This window comes from Elephas maximus, chromosome 24 (genome assembly GCF_024166365.1).
Source record: "Elephas maximus indicus isolate mEleMax1 chromosome 24, mEleMax1 primary haplotype, whole genome shotgun sequence".
In the NCBI taxonomy this organism is placed as follows: domain Eukaryota; kingdom Metazoa; phylum Chordata; class Mammalia; order Proboscidea; family Elephantidae; genus Elephas; species Elephas maximus.
This window is the reverse complement of record NC_064842.1, coordinates 39,343,543-39,363,868: the sequence shown is the minus strand read 5'-3', so window position 1 is coordinate 39,363,868 and position 20,326 is coordinate 39,343,543. Positions and strand designations below refer to the sequence as shown.

General features: G+C 40.1%; 1 protein-coding gene across 1 annotated transcript in view; it reads right to left on the bottom strand.

The window, feature by feature from the left end:
• The window catches only part of PAPPA2 (pappalysin 2), a 342,051-nt gene that overhangs the window by 31,942 nt on the left and 289,783 nt on the right, over nucleotides 1–20,326 (bottom strand). The window contains exon 21 of the mRNA XM_049868523.1: nucleotides 8,749–8,820. Coding sequence (XP_049724480.1) covers nucleotides 8,749–8,820 — 72 coding nt within the window. The remainder of the gene's footprint in view (nucleotides 1–8,748; nucleotides 8,821–20,326) is intronic.

Sequence of the window (20,326 nt, the reverse complement as noted above, 5' to 3'; positions counted from 1 at the left end):
CCTTGTGAAATGTCTAAAGACAAAGTGCTGCCAGAACAACTTCTGTGTTCCACTGGATAGGCCTACCCAAGTCAGCACAATCTACTACGATGTTCATCATGTGGTCAACTCCTTAGTTGCCTTCTTAAATTAAACCTGCTGCCATTAAGTCTATTCCGACTGATAGCGATCCTATAGAACAGAGTAGAACTGCCCCTTGGGGTTTCCAAAGCTGTCAATCTTTGAGAAAGCAGGCTAACACATCGTTCTCCTGTGGTGCAGCTGGTGGGTTTGAACCACCAACCTTTCAGGTAACACCCAAGCACTTAATGACTGCACCACCAGGGCTCCTCCTCTTAAATTCAGGACATATAATTTGGACTGGAATGACGTAGCTGATAAATTTTAAAAGTGACATCTCTTTTATCTCTTTGGTCAATCACTCCGTCATAGAACATGGTATCAGTGGAGGGGAGCATGTTCCTTATAAGACTTGGAGAAATTTGTCCCAGAATTTTTTTTACAGACAAGTCATATTTGCAGGTCTGTAGCTTTTATTGTCCAACCCCCTTTTCTTTTAAAATGGCTTTTCTTCCAGTCTTCTGATATGTCCTCATTCCTGCAAGAACATCAAAATGATCTGATAGGGGCTCAGAAGAGTCTTCTTAAACAATCTCTTACCAAATATTTCTCCCCACCAGCTTGGTTTTTCATCCTCTCAACATATATGTACTTATATATGAATTGCCTGTCTTACCATGATAAATATTGGAAAAAAAGCAATACCTTTTTTTTGAGTAACACAAGTCACTCAGTATTACTGATAAATGAAATTACACACTTGGCTGCTAACCAAACGAGTGGCGGTTCGAACCCACCAGCCACTCTGTAGAAGACAGACCTGGCAATCTTCTCCCTTAAAGATTAAAAAAAAAAAAAGTTTTTTTTTTTTTTTTTTCAAAGATTAGAGCCTAGAAAATCCTCTGGGGCAGTTCTACTCTGTTCTACAGGGTCACTATGAGTTGGAATCAATCTGACAGCACACAACAACAAACAGTGACATTCAATTAATGTATATTGGACATTCATACAATAGGTACTTGCACTAATTCTCATATCTATCCTATCGTAGACTGGACTTTCTCTTGCTTGCTAGCGCCAGGATGGAAGTAATAAAACCAAAATAAGGACTGGCCTTAGACTGATGTCAGAGAAGGCCAGGTTTTCAAAATGTCACTCATCCGATGAATGAGAAGTTAAAGGCTAACCAATTAAAAAAAAAGGCAACAAATCTGAATAGGTGCTCTACAAGAGAAGGACTCATGGGCATAACCGAGACCAAAATCACATGAATGACAAAAATCCCCAGAGAAAAGGGTGAGTTTGCCATTATTCCTGAAAACTTAGCATGACCAATACTTTAATGAGGTGTGACCTCTCTGAAGGCCAAACCACAACCTCATGGGTGTGCCTCCCATAGTTTTCTGAACCCGGCATCTGACAGCAATTTTAAGAAATGAATTTTATCCATGTAATTTTAAAGCTGAGGAAACTTAACTTCAGAGAAGTAACCGTCTTCCTCAAAAAAATATCTAATAAGGAATGGAACTGAGGTTCAAAAGCCTGTCTCCAGATCCCCAACCCAGCTTTCCTTCTGCTGCTCCGTGCTGCCTTTACTGTGTCTTCCTTCTACAAAGCCTCTGATTCTACCCATGAGAGGTCATTTATTCTCTCATTCTCCTTGTGTTCTGTCCCTATGTCTTATCCCCATTGTGTAAAACTGGTATTCACAGAAGACCAATTCGTTCTTTTCTAACATAAGCATCTCAAAGTCCAAGTTCTATATTCCACCAGTCTTAGCCCTATCTTGAGGGGAGTAGAAGCAGATATCACCGGAGAATTATGCCTACATTTTCCGAAGGGGATACAAAGGTGGACAAAATGCTTCTGCCACACTCATGAGTCTACAAACTGCTGAAAGGATGGGCCTATCAGATAATCTTGAAATAATGAGATAGGTGAAATGATAAGCAACTACAAGGGCAAGTATAACAATTTACTGGAGAAACGGCAGCCAATGTCCAGAGATTCTTATTTGGAATTCCCCCAAAATCTTAAAAAGCTTTATAAGTTGTAGTAGAGGCCTCAAGCACATCAATTAATCATAACTATCTGCAGTATATAGTAAATAGATTCATAAAGATACAGAGTGGGTATAAGTGGGCTGTTTTCCTGATTTTTAATATATTGTTTCAATATGATCCTGTCCCAAAACAGCTACGTATATGGCTCCTTAGACAATTCCACCTCTAATATATTATCTGGCAACTTATACGACATCTTAACATCAGTTATTTCACATGATTTCATAGGGATTCCAAGTGAAGGCTGGACAGATACTATACGTAGTGACAGTGTAGAGTCAGAATTTGAACCTAATTCTTCTGGCATCATTTTGTCTCTGTCTTCCTTTGCAGCTTCCTCTTTTGAAAACGGGCGCAGCTCTACCAGAACCAGGAAAAGGCTGAAGAGAGAAGATCAGAAACTATAATACAAAATGGAGGCTGCTGGGAAGAACAGGATGGGCTTGCAAGAAATACACGCTCACAGAAACAGCAGAGTCAATAAGTAGGTCAATGGGCACTCAATTTTAATCACCCCACACAAAGGAAATTAATCAGTTCTGTGCAAAAGGAGGCTCTAGGTGTGGTCTTTATCCCCAGCAACATTCTCTAGAGAATAAAATGTTCTTAGTTTAAGTGGAACCTAGGACTGTGGACTTTGGCAGAATTAATAAATAAGGTTTTATGAAAGAGAAAGGAAAGAAGGAAGGAGGCGGGGGGAGAAAGAAAGGAAGGGAAGGAGGGAGGGAGAGATGGAAGATCAGAGGAAGGCAGGCAGGCGGGAAGGGAAGAAGGAAGGGAGAAAAAGAGGGAGGATAACCTTATTTTAAAAAGGACTGTAACATATATGATCTGATATTATCCCAGTATTCATGCATGAAATGAACACTCACTTCAATTCTTTTCTTCCATAACATGAGGGAAACCTTTCCTCTCCACCTCTCTCTCCCTCCCTTCCTTTGCCTCTCTCCCTTCTTCCCTCTCTGTCTCCATGCTGGGAAATAAATGTGCTCTACTAGACAAGTATTTGATAGAATAAATATTTGTTTCTACCCAGTTATAATAGAAAATTTGTATATTTGTGTAAAATGTTGTAAGCAATCTGCAAATTAGATTATTATTTCAATAAATAAACGTCCATTGAGCCCCAGCTGTTTCAAACCCTGTGTTAGGTGGCTAAAATACAATGATGAAAAAGAAAATACTTCAGCGTCCATGTAATCATAGTGTATTGAGACAAACACACACAGGAAAACGAATAATTTCTATGGGATGATAACTGGTAAAATAGAGACCACAGTATGGTTATACAACTCATATGTGGTTGGGGAAGGGGTGGGTGGGTGAGGTGCTAGCTATTTAACACTCCAAACAGAAGGGATATCTGGAAAATATGCTGAAGGATGAATAGGAGTTAGCTTAGAGCAGAGTTTCTCAACAGCAGCACTACTGATGTTTTGGGCTAGATAATTCTTTGTTGCAGGGGTTGCCCTGTGCAGTGTACCATCTTTAGCAGCATCTCTGGCCTATACTGGAAACCCTGGTGGCGTAGTGGTTAAGTGCTACCGCTGCGAACCAAAAGGTCAGCAGCTCGAATCTGCCAGGCATTCTTTGGAAACTCTACAGGGCAGTTATACTCTGCCCTGTAGGGTCGCTATGAGTCGGAATTGACTCGACAGCACTGGGCTTGGTTTTGGGTTTTTTTCTTTGGCCTATACCAATTAAATGCCAATAGCAACCATCCCTCCCCCAGTTGTGAGAACCAAAAATATTTCTGGACATTCCAAATGTCCCCTTGGGGGGACAAAATAGGCCCAATTGAGAATCATTGTCTCAGAGGAAATATTGAGTGGGTTTTGGAGATTCAGAAAGGGTACCTAATGTAGAGAGATCTAGGTGTATTATAATCAAAATAGATAATATTTATTAGGCACTATTATGTACTGGAGCCCTGGTGGAGTAGTGGTTAAGAACTTGGCTGCTAAACAAAAGGTCAGCAGTTCAAATCCACCAGCTGCTCCTTGGAAACCCTGTGGGACAGTTCTACTGTGTCCTATAGGGTCACTATGAGTCAGAGCTGACTCAATGGCACCTAACAACAACATTATGTACTACACATTAGTCAAGCAGGCTACCTACATTATCTCATATTCCTCCTATGACCTTATGAAGTAGGCATTACTACTTACCCCGTTGCCCTTTCGGTTGAGGGTAGCAAGGCACAAGAAGACTAAGAACTTGCCCAAGATCACCAGCAAGCAGGACCAGTATTTAGTTGCAGATCAAGTGGGTCCAGAGTGCAAAGCCCATGCAATTTCCAGAACACGGTATCACCGTGAGTTGATGTGTCTGGAGCGAAGTGCACATGCAGGGAATTGAAAAGACAAGAGGCTGAAAGACCAAGGCCCATTTACTACCTACAAAAGAGTTGGATTTAAAAGTGAAAACAATAGGGGGGTTTCCTGAAATATGTTTGGCAAAAGAGGGACACAGTAGAAAGAATCCAGTGGCAGCAATAGAGAAGATGAACTGGACTAATGGGCACAGATCCAGAAAAAGGAGAACTGAGGGGAAACTACTGTAGTAGCCCAGGTGAGCAATGTAGAGGCTCCAACTAGGGGGGAAAATAGTAGGACTGAATATCTGGTCCAAAAAAAAAAAAAATTGTCATTGAGTTAACTCTGACTCAAGGTGACCCAGTGTGTGTCAGAGTAGAACTGTGCTCCACAGGGTTTTCAATCGTTGGTTTTTCAGAAGTAGATCACCAGTCCTTTCTGCCGAGGGGCCCCTGAGTGGACTTAGTTAAGTATATTAACCATTTTTACCACCCAGGAGCTCCAGGAGTGAATAGAGATACTCATATAAAAAGCTGGTGGCTGATTGGCCTGGTGACTGTTGGAACACGGCCACTGACTGTCTCCAAGTGATTTGTGAAGTATGAATCTCAATGATTTGTCACAGGAATGGCATGTTTCCCTTCTCTTTTCTTTTTCATTCTGTTTCCCATCCTCTAAGTTTGCACCTAATTATCTTGAGGCCACACCGGCAGCTCCTGCTTTCTGCTTTACTCATTCAGCAAATAGTCACAAAGTGGCTGATAGCTCACAGCTAATGCTACCACTTTATGAGCATCTATTATGGGCCAGGCATGGTGCTAAGTGCTTTATGTGCTTTTTCATATTAGTCCCTCATAACAAATTTTTATGATAGCTTTAGCGCCCCCACCTCCCATTACAGGTTAACACACATGGGCTCACACCACTCAGGCGCACCAGGATTTGAGCCTAGATTTGTTTGATGCCAAAACCTTTCTGTTAACCAAGTTGTCATCCCTTACCTGTCTGCAGCTTACAAAAGAAATAAAAACGCAAGAAGCCTGAAGGTCCAGAGGGGCAAATGCAAGAAACAACTAGAAAATAGAATTTAATGTATGAACAAGTCTGGATTGTGGATATTGCGTATGTTCTTGCTGATGGAATGGGAACTTACATGACAATACGAGGATGTCATTTATTAGAGAAATAGGAGCCCTGATGGCGTAATGGTTAAGTGCTCGGTTGCTAACTGAAAGGTAGGCAGTTCGAACCCACTAGCCGCTCCCTGAGAGAAAAGACCTGGTGATCTGCTCTCATAAAGACTGCAGCCTAGAAAACCCCATGGGGCAGTTCTACTCTGTCATATAAGGTTGTTATGTGTGGGAATCAACTCAAGGCATACAATAACATTATTTAGAGATTTTACAGAAAAAAAAAAAAACCCTAGAGCTGATCCTTGGAGAATATGAGATGCACAAAATGGTGGGGAATTGAAGTAGAAATTTCTGTGGCAAAGGGGAGCAACACAAACAAAGGTGCAGAAGTGACATGAAGAGAGACTTTGCTGGGGGGACATCAGGTCATGGCTTCGTTGCCTTGGGCTTATTGGGAGAAATAAAGAATGAGATATTCTATTCTAGTGGTTGGATGGTAAAATTGAATGTCTAAAGGGGGCATCTTAAAATTATATTCCAAATTGGAAAGTCAGAAGGAAAACCCTTTTTAGCCACTGAGCAACAAAGTGCCTCATTTGAGCTCAGGTTGTTGTGCTGCACGTTTGAAAGCTTCCTCTCACCTACCTACCCTTCTTTGCTTTATCTTGCCCCCAGGTCTGTTTGCCCTGTCTGCCTTCAACACTCTTCAGTTCTCCCTAATATATTTAGCTGACCTTTTCCAGTAGAGGCCTGAGTGTCTGCCAAGTTGCCCCTAGAACATGCCAGGCTCAGCCTCTCCTCTTTCTTTCTCCCTCCCTCTCTGCATTTCTTACTAGTTATTTCTTCAAAGTTGTTCCTCCATTTCCTTCCCTGTCCAATTCCCCTTCCTTTCCTATGGGTGTTGATTCTCCCTTCCCTTCTCTTCTTTGTTCCACCCCTCTGGGTGGTTTTTCCTCTTTCTAGCCTTTGCTGGGAGACCAGAAGCCAAAATCTAATGTTTCAAAGCTTGTCCAACCCAGAGAATTTTAGGAAATAGCGTAGAATAATCAGAATGTAAATAATGTTGGCTAGAATTATTCCTGGACAAAAAAGCCTCAAATTAGGGATCCACACGCCAGGAAACTTCTTGTCTGCTCCCATAATGGATAGGGCAGAAACTGTCAAACCTTAGTGGTCATCAGGATCACTGGAGAGCTTATTACAACAGACAGCCCTTCCTCACTCCCAGAGTTTCTGATTTGGTAGATCTATGGTGGGGCCTGAGAATTTGCCTTTGTTACAAGTTTCCAGGTGATGCCAATGGTGGTGGTCCAGAGGCCACACTGAAAACCACTAGAGTGGATACAGCTAGCAGAAGGCCAAGGCTCAGCTGTGCCTGGGCAGTTGAGCAGAGTAGTCATCAGAGGGAATAAAGTTCTGTTCCTTATCACATCCACAAAGGGCTAGAGGAGACTTGGAAGTTCTAGATAAGGCACCCAGAAGGTACGCTGGTGTGTAGGGAGGACGGCAGGACAAATGGGGAAAGCTCTGTATTGTAACCTTCTGGGAAACACCAAAGTCAGCTCCAAACCCTGTCTTCCAGCCTCCCACTTGCAACCATGCATAGAAGCAGCAGAAGGGAATTCTCAGGATTACTTTGATCTCTTCTCAGCTCCCTGAGTCCTCTGTTTATCTCCCTCCTTCCCTGGCCTCCCTTTCCCCCTTCTCACCCCCTGCCCAGAGGATGATTCACTCCCCTCTCAGCCTCCTCCCCACCCCGCTGCCATCTGTTTTTCTCCTGATGGCAGAAGAGGAGCTATTTTGTTGGCCTCCACCATAGCAAAACACACTCCATGCTAACACTGTTCAGAATGCTTTTTTTTATTGCTGTCATTTCCCCACCCAATTTTCCCTTTTCTCTCAAACCCCACCCTTTACCCCTCTTTGGCCCCATATGCATCCTGGTTTCCCAGAATTAGATCAAGAGAAGCACAGACATACAGAAGAATAGAGGGATTAACATGCATGTGGGTTGGGCGTGTGGTGGCGAAAAGGGAGGGTGCTGGAAATCAATGGCAGTTAAAGGCTCTCTCTGTAGCACAAAAGAGGAGCCAGAATTACCCAAGCATCGCTACAAAGTGGCTTAATTATTTCCAGTGAGAGATTTGGATGACAAAACCTATTGTGACTGAGATTGGAATATTTATATTTGTCATCAGTTATTCTCTGGATGAAAGGGCTTATGTCAGGGTGGGTGGAAACTATCCATCCTTGTTCATGTCAGGATTCCAGGGTTATCATTCCTCAGCAAGTCTCTGCCTCATTCTTGACTGTTCCTTGTAATAACTCCAGTTAACCTAGCTAATGGATTCAGAGCACCCCAGATCCACCACTGGTAGAGGAATCCACTGTGTGAAGAAGTAGACAGATTTCTTGAGGTAGTAAAGTCTCATTTGGATTAGTCAACCAGTGGACTCAGGTCAGCCTCAGCAGTGGCAAACACAGGATACCTTCAGGACCCAGGTGCTTAATGTAAATGAGGGAAACCCACCAGGTAAGAAGCCATAGGAAGAGGTGAGGACAGTGATGAGGTGGAGAGCAGCTGTCCCTCTGAAGCTGTAGCTGCTACTCAGCTGTAGCTGCTAATTGTTGCCATGATTGCCAGATATTCTTAGTTTTCAAGAGCAAAGTCTGCTCAGAATTTTATATTTATTCATTTATTGTGTGTGTATATGTGTGTGGGGGGGGGAAGAGAATATTATCTATACACATATGAATTTTAGGTGAAAGTCCCAATTTTTAAACATTGGCAACCAAAACAAGGTTGTTTTTAGACACTGAGCTGGCCAAAAAAGCCTGTCTGTGGGCCATCAGTCTGCAAAACCTTGATCTAACTAAGGTCTAGCAGGGCCCACTTACAGGATCCCAAAACCATAAATAACCCAAGCTTGCTTTTTAACTTATTTTTATTAAGTCATTTCAAATGGAACCCTGGAGCTTTTACTTTAAAAGGTCAGAAACACGAATTTCTGTAAAAGTGGGGTTGCAAAGCTAAATTTAAACAAGATTAAACTAAAAGTGGAGGAGTGAGGTTGCAGGGGAGAGCAGAATGTAGATTTAGACAGACTCAGGTCCCTGTGAGTTGAGCAGACCAGGGCTCTCTAGTCTGGGTTTGGGGTGGTGGGGAGGTCAGCTTACCTCACATGACTGGATGCAGTGGATCAGGAAGGGGTCCGGGTGCCACTGCCGCCGCCCAGTGCACACGATGCTCTAAAGGAGAAGGAGGAAAGGACTGTAAACAAAATCAAAGATAGTCGGTTCATAAGAGAGGAGGCAAATCCTGAGCTTACTCTACCATCCCAACCCCATGCCCTGAGTAGCAAGACCCTGGCCTTACCCTATCAAGAGACCCAAGGCTGTCTGGCATTTCCCATGGCAATATGCCTAAACCTGAGGGATGACAAAACCTGCTGTGACTGAGATCAGAATATTTATATTTGTCATTGGCTATTCCCAGGATGAAAGGGCTTAAATGGGGGTGAGATGGAAACTACCCCTCCTTGCTCATGTCAGAATTTCAGGCCCCTTCATAATCCCCTCCTTCTCTACCTAAAAACCAAATAAACAAACCCACTGCTGTCAAGTCGATTCCAACTCAGAGTGATCCTACAGGACAGACTAGAACTGCCCCATAGAGTTTCCAAGGAGCTCCTGATGGATTCAGACTGCCCACCTCTTGGTTAACAGCTGTTGCACTTAGCCACTATACCACCAGAGTACCAAAATTTCCACAGTGGTAGAGGTATGACTAAAAAGCATTCTAAATATTACAATGCATTTAATTTGGTTTTACTCACAATATTTCCTCAATTTGTTTTGAAATTTTGTTTTGAGTTTTAAATAATGTTACAGGAAGTTGTGACATGGTTGTGTTGATCAAGAAGTACCATCTATAAGGGATCAAATTGACAACAGCAACTCAAAAGGATAGGAAACTTAGTGGGCAGTGAGTTTATGTTAATGAGGGAGGAACAACTCAGAAAAGAAGGGTGAGAATGGTTGGACAACCTGAAGAATATAATCGATATCACTAAATTGTACATGTAGAAACTGCTGAATTGGTGTATGCTCTGCTCTCGACAACGAAAAGAAAAAAAAAGTACTATGGGCTTTAAAATGCTGAAAAATGTATCAGTACAAGAAATAAGTATCTTCAACTAGAATGGATCTCAGAAATTCTAGATCATAAAATGTGAGTGCCTAAGCAAGGACTGGAGCTAAATTGCACTCTCTGTAACTCTTGTTAGCAACATTTATCTCTTGTCCATACACTGGGCAAATACAACTGATGTGAAACCACTGGGACTCAAAATGGTGCCAACATTAAAGCTGATGTGAAAGCACACACATCATGAAACACCAGTGACCAGGGACTCAGTAAATGGTCCCAAATAGAATGGGAGAAAAATGTAGAACAAAACTCAAATTCCTAAAAAAAAGAAAAAAGGTCAGACTTACTGGACCAGTAGAGACTGGATGAACTCCTGAGATTATCGCCCTGGGATATCCTTTAAACTTGGAATTTAAAACCACTGCCAGAGATCACCTTTCAGCCAGGTGACAGATAGGCCCATGAAATAATAATATCACCTGTAAGTACTATGCTCCTCTAAATAACCATCAGGATAAAACCGAATGGTAAACATTTTCCCTAGACCAAACATGAGAAGGTAAGGGGAGACAGGGAAGTTACGTTAAGGGAAACAGAGCAACCAGTACAGAAATGGAGTGCTGATGTATTGTGAAAAACGTAACTAATGTCACTGAGCAATATGTATAGAAATTGTTAAATGAGAACCAAATTTACTGTGTAAACTTTCACCAAAAATGCAACAAAATACTTTTTAAAACCCTCATATTGTAATGTTAAATAAAAAAGAAAGATACAAAACACTATATGCAATATAATCCCAATTAAAAAATAAATGTATTTATACATGCATGAAAGAAGCTGAAAACAAAAAATAGCGGCCATTATTTCTGAGTTGTAAGAAATATACTTTTAATACATTTGCGTATTTGCCACACTTTCTAAAATAACTTTTAATGATAAAATATTATTTAACCACTTTAAATATAACCAATTTTGAAATGTTGGGTCAGGAATACGCAACCTTGGGTTAGCAACATTGCATTACTTATGAACAAACCAAAAAACCCACTGCTGTTGTGTTGGTTCCGAATCATAGTGACCCTGAAGGAGTGGAACTCCCCCATAGAGCTTCCACGGCTGTAATCTTTGTGTGTGTTTTGGGTGAAAGCTTATTGTGCAAATTAGTTTCTCATTCAAAAGTTTATACGCAAATTGTTTTGTGAGATTGGCTGCAATCCTGCAATGTGTCAGCACCCTCCCCCTTTCCCTTTCCACCCCAAGTTCTCTGTGTCCATTCATCCAGCTTTCCTGTCTTTTCATTTTTGCTTTTGGGCAGGTGTTGCCCATTTGGCCTCCTATACTTGATTGAGCTAAGAAGCACGTTCCTCACGTGTATTGTTTGTTTTATAGGCTTGTCTAATCTTTGGTTGAAAGGTGGACTTCGGAGTGGATTCAGTTCTGAGTTAACAGGGTGTCTGAGGGTCATAGTCTTGGGATTCCTCCAGTCTCTGTCAGATCAGTAAGTCTGATCTTTTTTTGTGAATTTGAATTTTGTTCTACATTTTTTTTCCAGTCTGTCTGGAACTCTCTATTGTGATCCCTGTCAGAGTGGTCTGTGGTTGTAGCTGGGCACCACCTAGTTCTTCTGGGCCCAGGCTGGTGGAGGCTGTGGTTTATGTGGTCCATTAGTCCTTTGGATTAATAATTTCCCTGCGTCTTTGGTTTTCTTCATTCTCCTTTGCTCTGAACATGATGGAACCAACAGATGTATTTTAGATGGCTGCTCACAAGCTTTTAAGACCCCAGATGCTACTCACCAAAGTTGGATGTAGAACATTTTCTTTACGATCTATGATGTCTCCTGAGACCATGGTCCCCAGCCCTCAGCACCAGTAACTCGGTCCCTCAAGGTGTTTGGATGTGTCTAGGAGGCTTCCTTCTCTAGCTTTGCAAGGCTATAATCTTTGCAGAAGCAGACTGTCACATCTTTCTCCTGCGGAGCAGCTGGTGGGTTTGAACTGCCGACCTTTTGGTTGGCAGCTATGTGCTTAACCACTGTGCCACCAGCGCTTCTTATATGAGCAAAGGAGGAAAATAAAAAAAAGTAATATTCAACAGGGCATAATTTGCTTTTTTACAGCTTGATTAAGCTATAATTGCCATATAATAAATTCTACATATTTAAAGTATAAAATTTTCCAAGTATTATTTATATTCTCATGAAACCACTGCCACAATAAAGGTAACGAATATATCTATTAACTGAAAAAGTTCCCTGGTACTCTTTAATAGCCCATTCTTACTAGACTCAGGCAATATATATATGGCGTAGTGGTTAAGTGCTACGGCTGCTAACCAAGAAGTCAGCAGTTCAAATCCGCCAGGCGCTCCTTGGAAACTCTATGGGGCAGTTCTACTTTGTCCTATAGGGTCGCTATGAGTCAGAATTGACTCGATGGCAGTGGGTTTGGTTTTGGAACATATATATACACACACACACACATATATATAGTCTTACTTTTTTTTTTTTTACCTCAGCATAATTATTTTGAGATTCATCTATGTTGTGTGAATCAATTGTTCCTTACTGCTAAACAGTATTTCATTGTATGGCTGTTCCACAATATGTTTATCTACTCAATTGTTGATGGATATTTGAGTTTTTTCCAGTTTTGGTTATTACAAATAGAGCTGCCATGTACATTCATGTATAAATTTTTGTGTAGACATATGCTTTCGTTTGTTTCTCTCTCTCTCTTCCTCTCTCTCTACATATGTACTCGCAGATAAATATACACTTACACATATGAATGTCTGCAGGTGTATGTGGAGAGACAGACATATAATTAAAAAAGATACGCCAGTGACTCTCTCATTCCAAATGGCCATTTTCACGTAATAGCCCATGGAAACAAATATTCAGTCATCTACTCTTTGCTAAAATAATAATAACTCATTTTCACTGTTTTTTTTCTTTCAATATTTTGATTTTAAGATTTCAAAAGTTGCACTATAGGAAAAGAGAAAGCCCCATAGCAGGTTTCAAAGAGAAAAAATGAAGTTCTCACCAAAGCCTGCTACCAACCCACCCTTCTGCACACTTTCTTTCATGCTCACATCTTAACTTAGTGCAACAGAAATTCAGGGCAGTAGGAAGAAAAATAATACATGGTGTAACATGAGCTTTATACAAGACAGTCCCTCTAATAATTGGAAGTCACACATTTTAGAATGCTCGACCTGTGTGATAACTAGATTGGAGATATTTATTGGAGATTAATATGTTGTTGTTGGTGAGGTGCTGTTAAGTGGCTCTGACTCATAGTGACCCTATGTACAACAGAACAAAACACTACCCAGTCCTACACCATCCTCACAATCTTTGCAATGTTTGAGCCCATTGTTGGAGCCACTGTGTCAATCCATCTTGTTAAGGGTCTTTCTCTTTTTCACTAACTCTCTACTTTACCAAGCATGATGTCCTTCTCTAGGGACTGATTCCTCCTGATAATATGTCCAAAGTATGTGAGATGAAGTGTCCTCACTTCTAAGGAGCATTCTGATATTCATGGCAGCCCATGGTATATTCAATATTCTTCGCTAACACCATAATTCAAAGGTGTCAATTCTTTGGTCTTCCTTATTCATTGTCCAGCTTTCTGCATATGAGGGGACTAAAGATATCATGGCCTGGGTCAGGTGCACCTTAGTCCTCAAAGTGACATCTTTGCTTTTCAACACTTTAAAGAGGCCTTTTGCAGCAGATTTGCCCAATGCAATATTCATTTGATTTCTTGACTTTTGCTTCTGTGGGCATTGATTATGGATCCAAGTAAAATGACATTCTTTACAACTTCGGTCTTTTCTCTGTTTACCATGATGTTGCTTACTGGTCCAGCTGTGAGGATTTTTGTCTTCTTTATGTTGAAACTTAAGCCATACTGATGGCCGTAGTTTTGATCTTCATCAGTAAGTGCTTCAAGTCCTCTTCACTTTCAGCAAGCAAGTTTGTGTCATCTGTATAATGCAAGTTGTTAATGAGTCTCCCACCAATCCTGATGCCTCATTCTTCATATAGTCCAGCTTCTCTGATTATTTGCTAAGCATACAGATTGAATAAGTATGGTGAAAGGATAGAACCCTGATGTGCACCTGTCCTGATTTTAAACCACACAGTATCTGCTTGTTCTGTTTTAATGACTGCCTCTTTGTTCATGTGCAAGTTGTACAGAACAACGACAGCAACAACAACAACAGCAATATAAATATATACCTCTTGGTTAGTCAGGAGGTTGAAAATCTATAATATTTTACCAGAATATTACCATACACTAAACTCTTCCTTCACAGTTTTCTTTAAGGGGAAATAAATATTATAAACCCACACATATTTTGATATTCAACATTCTAAAATTAATAATGTAGAGGCTAACTTGGCTTAAGTTATCATTGCACTAGGAAAAAAAAAAAGATTACCAAAGCAAATAAACAGTATAAACAAATACAAGGGTGTTCAGCCTACTGAAAAAAATCTTCCTGCACTTAAAGTCATTTAAGCAGATCCATTTGCATATAAATAATGGCTCTGCAGACTATAAATGATTATTGTTTAGTTTGTAAAGCAGGTTCTACTATAACTCTACTTAGCAGTGGTCATGACTTTTATTTAAATATCAATGTTTTATACTTTGTTTCTTTTCCCAGATAGTAGTAATGGCAAAAATGTACAGTAATTTGTACCCTTGAAAGCGAAATGCACAGCAACTTTATTCCTCTTCATAGCACTGCGTTCACTGAAGACCCCCATGTTCCCACCTCAGTCAGCCATTTAGTTCAGACCAAATGTGCATATAGATCACTCACTATGAGCCAGATTTTCCAGTGATCAGAGAGATCTGAAGATCCACAAACTTAGTCACTGCCCCTGAAGAGCTCAAACTCTGGTTGGGAAGGTAGTTGGAAAACTGTAATTCCTCAAGACAAATGGATATTTAGCCTTGGCAATCTCACATGATGACCACAGCCAGAACTCGCCACAACACTTTGAATTGACTCTATCAGCTCCTCTTGTACCTTCCCAAATATCTGCTCCATCCACTGCTTTTATAAATGCAGAGGTTTTGGTCTCTTTACTTCCTTTAGAAATTCTAAAAATTTATTACAAGCAAAAAAAAAAAAAAAGGGGGGGGGAGGTAAAATGGTAGGAGTAATAGTACGATCAGTGTCAGAACCTGTCTAACTTTAGGGAAATAGTACAAATCCAGGCCAACCCAAGTCTGATCTCTATGAGGTGGAGGTCAGACATACCTCTACTCTCTAAAAAAAAAAAAAAAAAAATCTAGCCTTTACTAATTCTGACACCAGCCATTCCTCTCATGGCACTCTCTACTTCTTTACTGGGTTCAATAATCCATTGCAACGGACACACAGAACTCACAGACCATACTTACAGTTAAGTGATTTATTAAGGAACAGGGTACAACTCAGGATCAGGATCAACAGGCTACAGCTCAGGATCAGGATAAAGCAGCATGTAGGCAGAGTCTCCCTTCTTCTGTGCAGAGCAGCTCTCTCAGCTCCTCCAGGTCTCTTGAGGACAGGCTCCTCCCAGCCCCCTCAGGATAGGCTCCTCTTGGCCCTGCCGTCTGTTGCCACTGGCTCTGCCTCTGCCTCCCTTCCGGGCCTGTCACTGTCTTCAGCGTTACATGCCTTGACCAGTGTTAAGGCTCTTTTAGGTGGTTCCTTACCTCCTCTCTTTCTCTCTGCTTCCTCTTTCTGCTTTACTTCCTTCTATTTCTTCCTGATATTTCTCTTCTTGCTTCTTTCTGTCTGCCAACCTCTGTGAGGTTAGCTGTATATATACACAAACTCATCATAAATTTCAAGGCATGGCCCTCCCACCAGGGACGTCAACTGACCAATCCCCTCTCAGTAGGCCACAGATACTTAATTTGCATAGTAGGCACGGCAGGGCTACAGCTCAGATAATTTGCATAGTCTATTGACCAATCCCTGCAAGGTACATACCAAGCACAGGGCAGGCTACAGCCCAGGACCAGAAAAAGTATCAAACCAAGATTTTTATAACTTACCCAGGAAATATCAATCAACCTGTACAAAAATAACAAAACCTCTGGGGTAGAAAACTAGAGCAAAAGTAACTCCTCAGGGTTACTTTTTTCCTCAGGGGAAAAATTTCTCAGGCTGTTTTTCCAAAGAATAAAGGCAAAAGGCCACGTAAAGGAATTCATTTCACCATAGAAAGAGAAAAAGGAAGAGTATCGGTCTTTACTTTCAATTCTTTTCCTCCAATGTTCTTTTTCCCTATAATTTCTGATATACTTGTATTTTATGTAATTTTATTATTAGGTGATACATGTTCATGGTATAAAATACGATAAGTATTAAAAAAAAAAACAAAACTCATTGCCATTAAGCCAATTCCGACTCATAGCGACCCTACAGGACAGAGTAGAACTGCTCCATTGGGTTTCCAAGGAGCAGCTGGTGGATTGGAACTGCTGACCTTTTGGTTAGCAGCCGAGCTCTTAACCACTGTGCCACCAGGGTATAAAAGGAAACAAACATCAAGAAAATAAAAGGTCATTAAAAAGATAGGAAATAAAGAAAATACCAAAATGGATGTCAGAAGACAGTCTGAAACTTTGCTCTTGAGTGCAGAGTAGCCAAGGTGAACAGAAGAAATGATGAAATGAAAGAGCTGAACAGAAGATTTCAAAGGGTGGCTCAGGAAGATAAATTATTATAATGAAATGTGCAAAGACCTGGAATTAGAAAACCAAAAGGGAAGAACACGATCAGCATTTCTCAAGCTGAAAGAACTGAAGAGAAAATTCAATCCTCCACTTGCAATACTGAAAGATTCTATTGGCAAAAAAGAAAAAAAAGAACTACAAAGAAAGTATCAAAAGAAGATGGAAGGAATACACAGTCACTGTACCAAATAGAATTGGTCAATGTTCAACCATTTCAGGAGGTAGCATATAATCAAGAACTGATGGTAATGAAGGAAGAAGTTCAAGCTGCGCTGCAGACATTGTCAAAAAACAAAGCTCCAGGTATTGACGGAATACCAATTGAGATGCTGCAACAAACAGCTGCAACGCTGTAAGTGCTCAATTGTCCATATCAAGAAACTTGGAAGACAGCTGTCTCACCAACCAACTGGAAGAGATTCATATTTGTGCCCATTTCAAAGAAAGGTGATCACACAGAATGTGGAGATTATTCAACAATATCATTAATGTCATATGCTAGCAAAATTTTGCTGCAAATAATTAAAAAATGGTTGCAAGCAAACAGCAACAGGGAACTGTCCAAAGTTCAAGTCGGATTCAGAAGAGGATGTGGAACAAAGGATATCACTGCTGATGTCAGTTAGATCTTGGCCAAAAGCAGAGAATGCCAGAAGATATTTTATCTTTTACCTGCGTTTTATCAACTACATGAATTCCTTTGACCGTATGGATCATAACAAGTTATGGATAACACTGGGAAGAATGGGAATTCCAAAACACTTAATTGTGCTCATGCAGAAACTGTACATAGATCAAGAAGCAGTTGTTTGAATGGAACAAGGGGATACAGTGTGGTTTAAAACTGGAGATGGCGTGCAGCAGGGCTATTTTTTTCACCTTACTTATTCAAACTATATGCTGAACAAATAATCTGAGAAGCTGGGCTATATGAAGAAGTATGTGGCATTAGGAATGATGGAAAACTTATTAACAACCTGAGATATGCAGATGACACAACCTTGCTTGCTGAAAATGAAGATGACTTACTGATGAAGGTAAAAGACTACAGCTTTCAGTATGGGTTATACCTATACATAAAGAAAACAAAAATCCTACCGACTAGACCAAGGAAAACATCATGATAAATGGCCAAGAAATTGAAGTTGTCAAGGATTTCATTCTTCCTAGATCAACAGTCAATGCCCATGGAAGCAGAAGTTGAGAAATCAAATAATTTATTATTGCATTGGATAAATCTACAAAAGATCTTAAAGTGTTAAAAAGCAAAGATATCACTTTGATGACTAAGGTGCACCTGACCCAAGCCATGGTATTTTCAAATGCCTCATAGGCATTTTTTTCATAGGCATGAGGAAATTCAACAATGATGAAGGAAGACTGAAAAAGGTTTGATGCATTTATATTATGGTGTTAGCAAAGAATATTGAATACATCATGAACTGCCAGAAGAATGAACAAATAAGTCTTGGAAAAAGTATAGCCAGAATGCTCCTCAGAGGCAAGAGTGGTAAGAATTTGTCTCGCTTACTTTGGACATGTCATCAGGAAGGACCAATCACTGGAGAAAGACATCACGCTTGGTAAGTAGGGAGACCCTCAATGAGATGAATTAATACTGTGGCTGCAACGTTGGGCTCAAACACAGCAATGATTGTGAAGATGGACCATTGTGCCACTAAGGCTCCACATAACCACATATGCATATAAATTTTTCATTTCCAACACAAATTGTAGAATCCTATAATTTTATTCTGTACTTTGGTTTGTTGTTGTTTGCTTGATTGTCTTATTTCACTTATTTTGGGGTTCTGTTCATTTCAGGATACCTAGAATGTTGTATTTTATTGATTGCATGGTGTTCCACTACATGTATGTACCCTAATTTATTTAACTAGATCCATATTGATGAGTATTTAGTTTAATTCTAGTCTTTTACAATAACAAAGTTTATGTATAAGTAATTTCACATGTGTGTAAGTATATCTGTTGAATAAATTCATGATGGTGAAATTACAATGTCCATTGTGTTGATTTTTTTTATTTTCTATAATTCAGTTTTGAGACTAATCCAGGATGGCAATCCTTCTTAATCTCCGAAAACATCACAAAATTTGGGTACCTGTCTCCTATCCCTTTCTAGATTGCAAAATCCTTGAGAATAGAAACTCTTTCCCCCTCATAATTCCTATCTCAGTTACTTACACAGGGGGATATTTAACAAGTATTTGCCAACTGCTAAATGGGATGCTGTGTCTCTAGGATTCTTCTCTATCTTCTACCCTATGAAAGTCACCCATCCCATAAAGATGTCCTTTTTCTGTAAAGATATGCATTTTTCATTAATTGAACTATTAACTGATCATTGTTACTGTTGTTGTTAGGTGCTGTTGTTTCTGACTCATAGGGACTCTATGTACAACAGAACGAAACCCTGTCCGATCCTATGCCATCCTCATAATCATTGCTATGCTTGAGCCTATCATCGTAGTCACTGTGTCAATCCATTGCATTGGGGGTTTTCCTCTTTTTCACTGACTCTCTCCATTAAAAAGCATAATGTCCTTCTCCAGGGACTGGTTCCTCCTTATAACATGTTCACAGTATGTAGAGATGAAGTCTCACCATTCTCATTTCTAAGGAGCATTCTGGCTGTACTTCTTCCAAGACAGATTTGTTTGCTCTTTTGGCTGTCCACGGTAGAGTCAATATTCTTCACCAACACCATAATTCAGAGGAGTCAATTCTTCTTCAGTCTTCTTTATTCATTGTCCAGCTTTCATATGTATATGAGGCAATTGAAAATATCACGGTTTGGGTCAGGAATACCTTAGTCCTCAAAGTGACATCTTTGCTTTTCAACACTTTAAAGAGGCCTTTTGCAGCAGATTTGCCCAATGCAATATTCATTTGATTTCTTAACTGTTGCTTGCATGGGCGTTGATTATGGATCCAAGTAAAAATGAAATCCTTGACACCTTCAATATTTTCTCCATTTATCATGATGTTGCTTATTGGTCCAGTTTTGAGGATTTTTGTTTCCTTTATGTTGATTTATAATCTATACTGTTGCCTGTAGTCTTTGATCTTCATCAGTAAGTGCTTTAAGTCCACTTTCAGCAAGCAAGGTTGTGTCATCTGTGTATCACAGGTTGTTAGTGAGTCTTCCACCAATCCTGATGCCACAATCTTCTTCATGTGGTTCAGCTTCTCAGATTATTCTCTCAGCATACAGATCGAATAGTATGGTGAAAGGGTACAATCTTCACATACACCTTTCTTGATTTTAAACCACCTGATATCCCGCCTCTTGGTCCATGTACAGGTTCCTCATGAGTACAATTAAGTGTTGTGGAATTTCCATTCTTCCCAATTATCATAATGAAGAAAAATTTCATATGTTTCTCAAGACCTAAATTTTATGGGCACATTTGTGGTGGTGAGGTGAAAAGATGAGAAAGAAACAGGAAGAAAAGCAATAAGAAGAACAGGCAGAGGAGAAAGGCTAGCTTCTGTTAAGAAGAATATGATTTTCTTATTTTCTGGAATACTTTTAATAAATTGCAATCATATATATTACATTTACAAAGTTAAAGTTATGAAGAATAATAGAAAGAAAATGCTTATATCCTCTATCCGGCTTTATCAAATTTTAACATTTTGCCATTTTTTGCTTCCAGAGTATTATAAGTCACTACAGATTAAATTAATGTCTCCCACACACACCCCTCCTTCATTCTCCTTCCTTATTGGTAACGATTATTTTGAATTTGTTAATTAGTATTCCCATGTGTTTTTTATATGATTACAACTATTACTATTACAGTATCAACAAGCAACCTTCTCA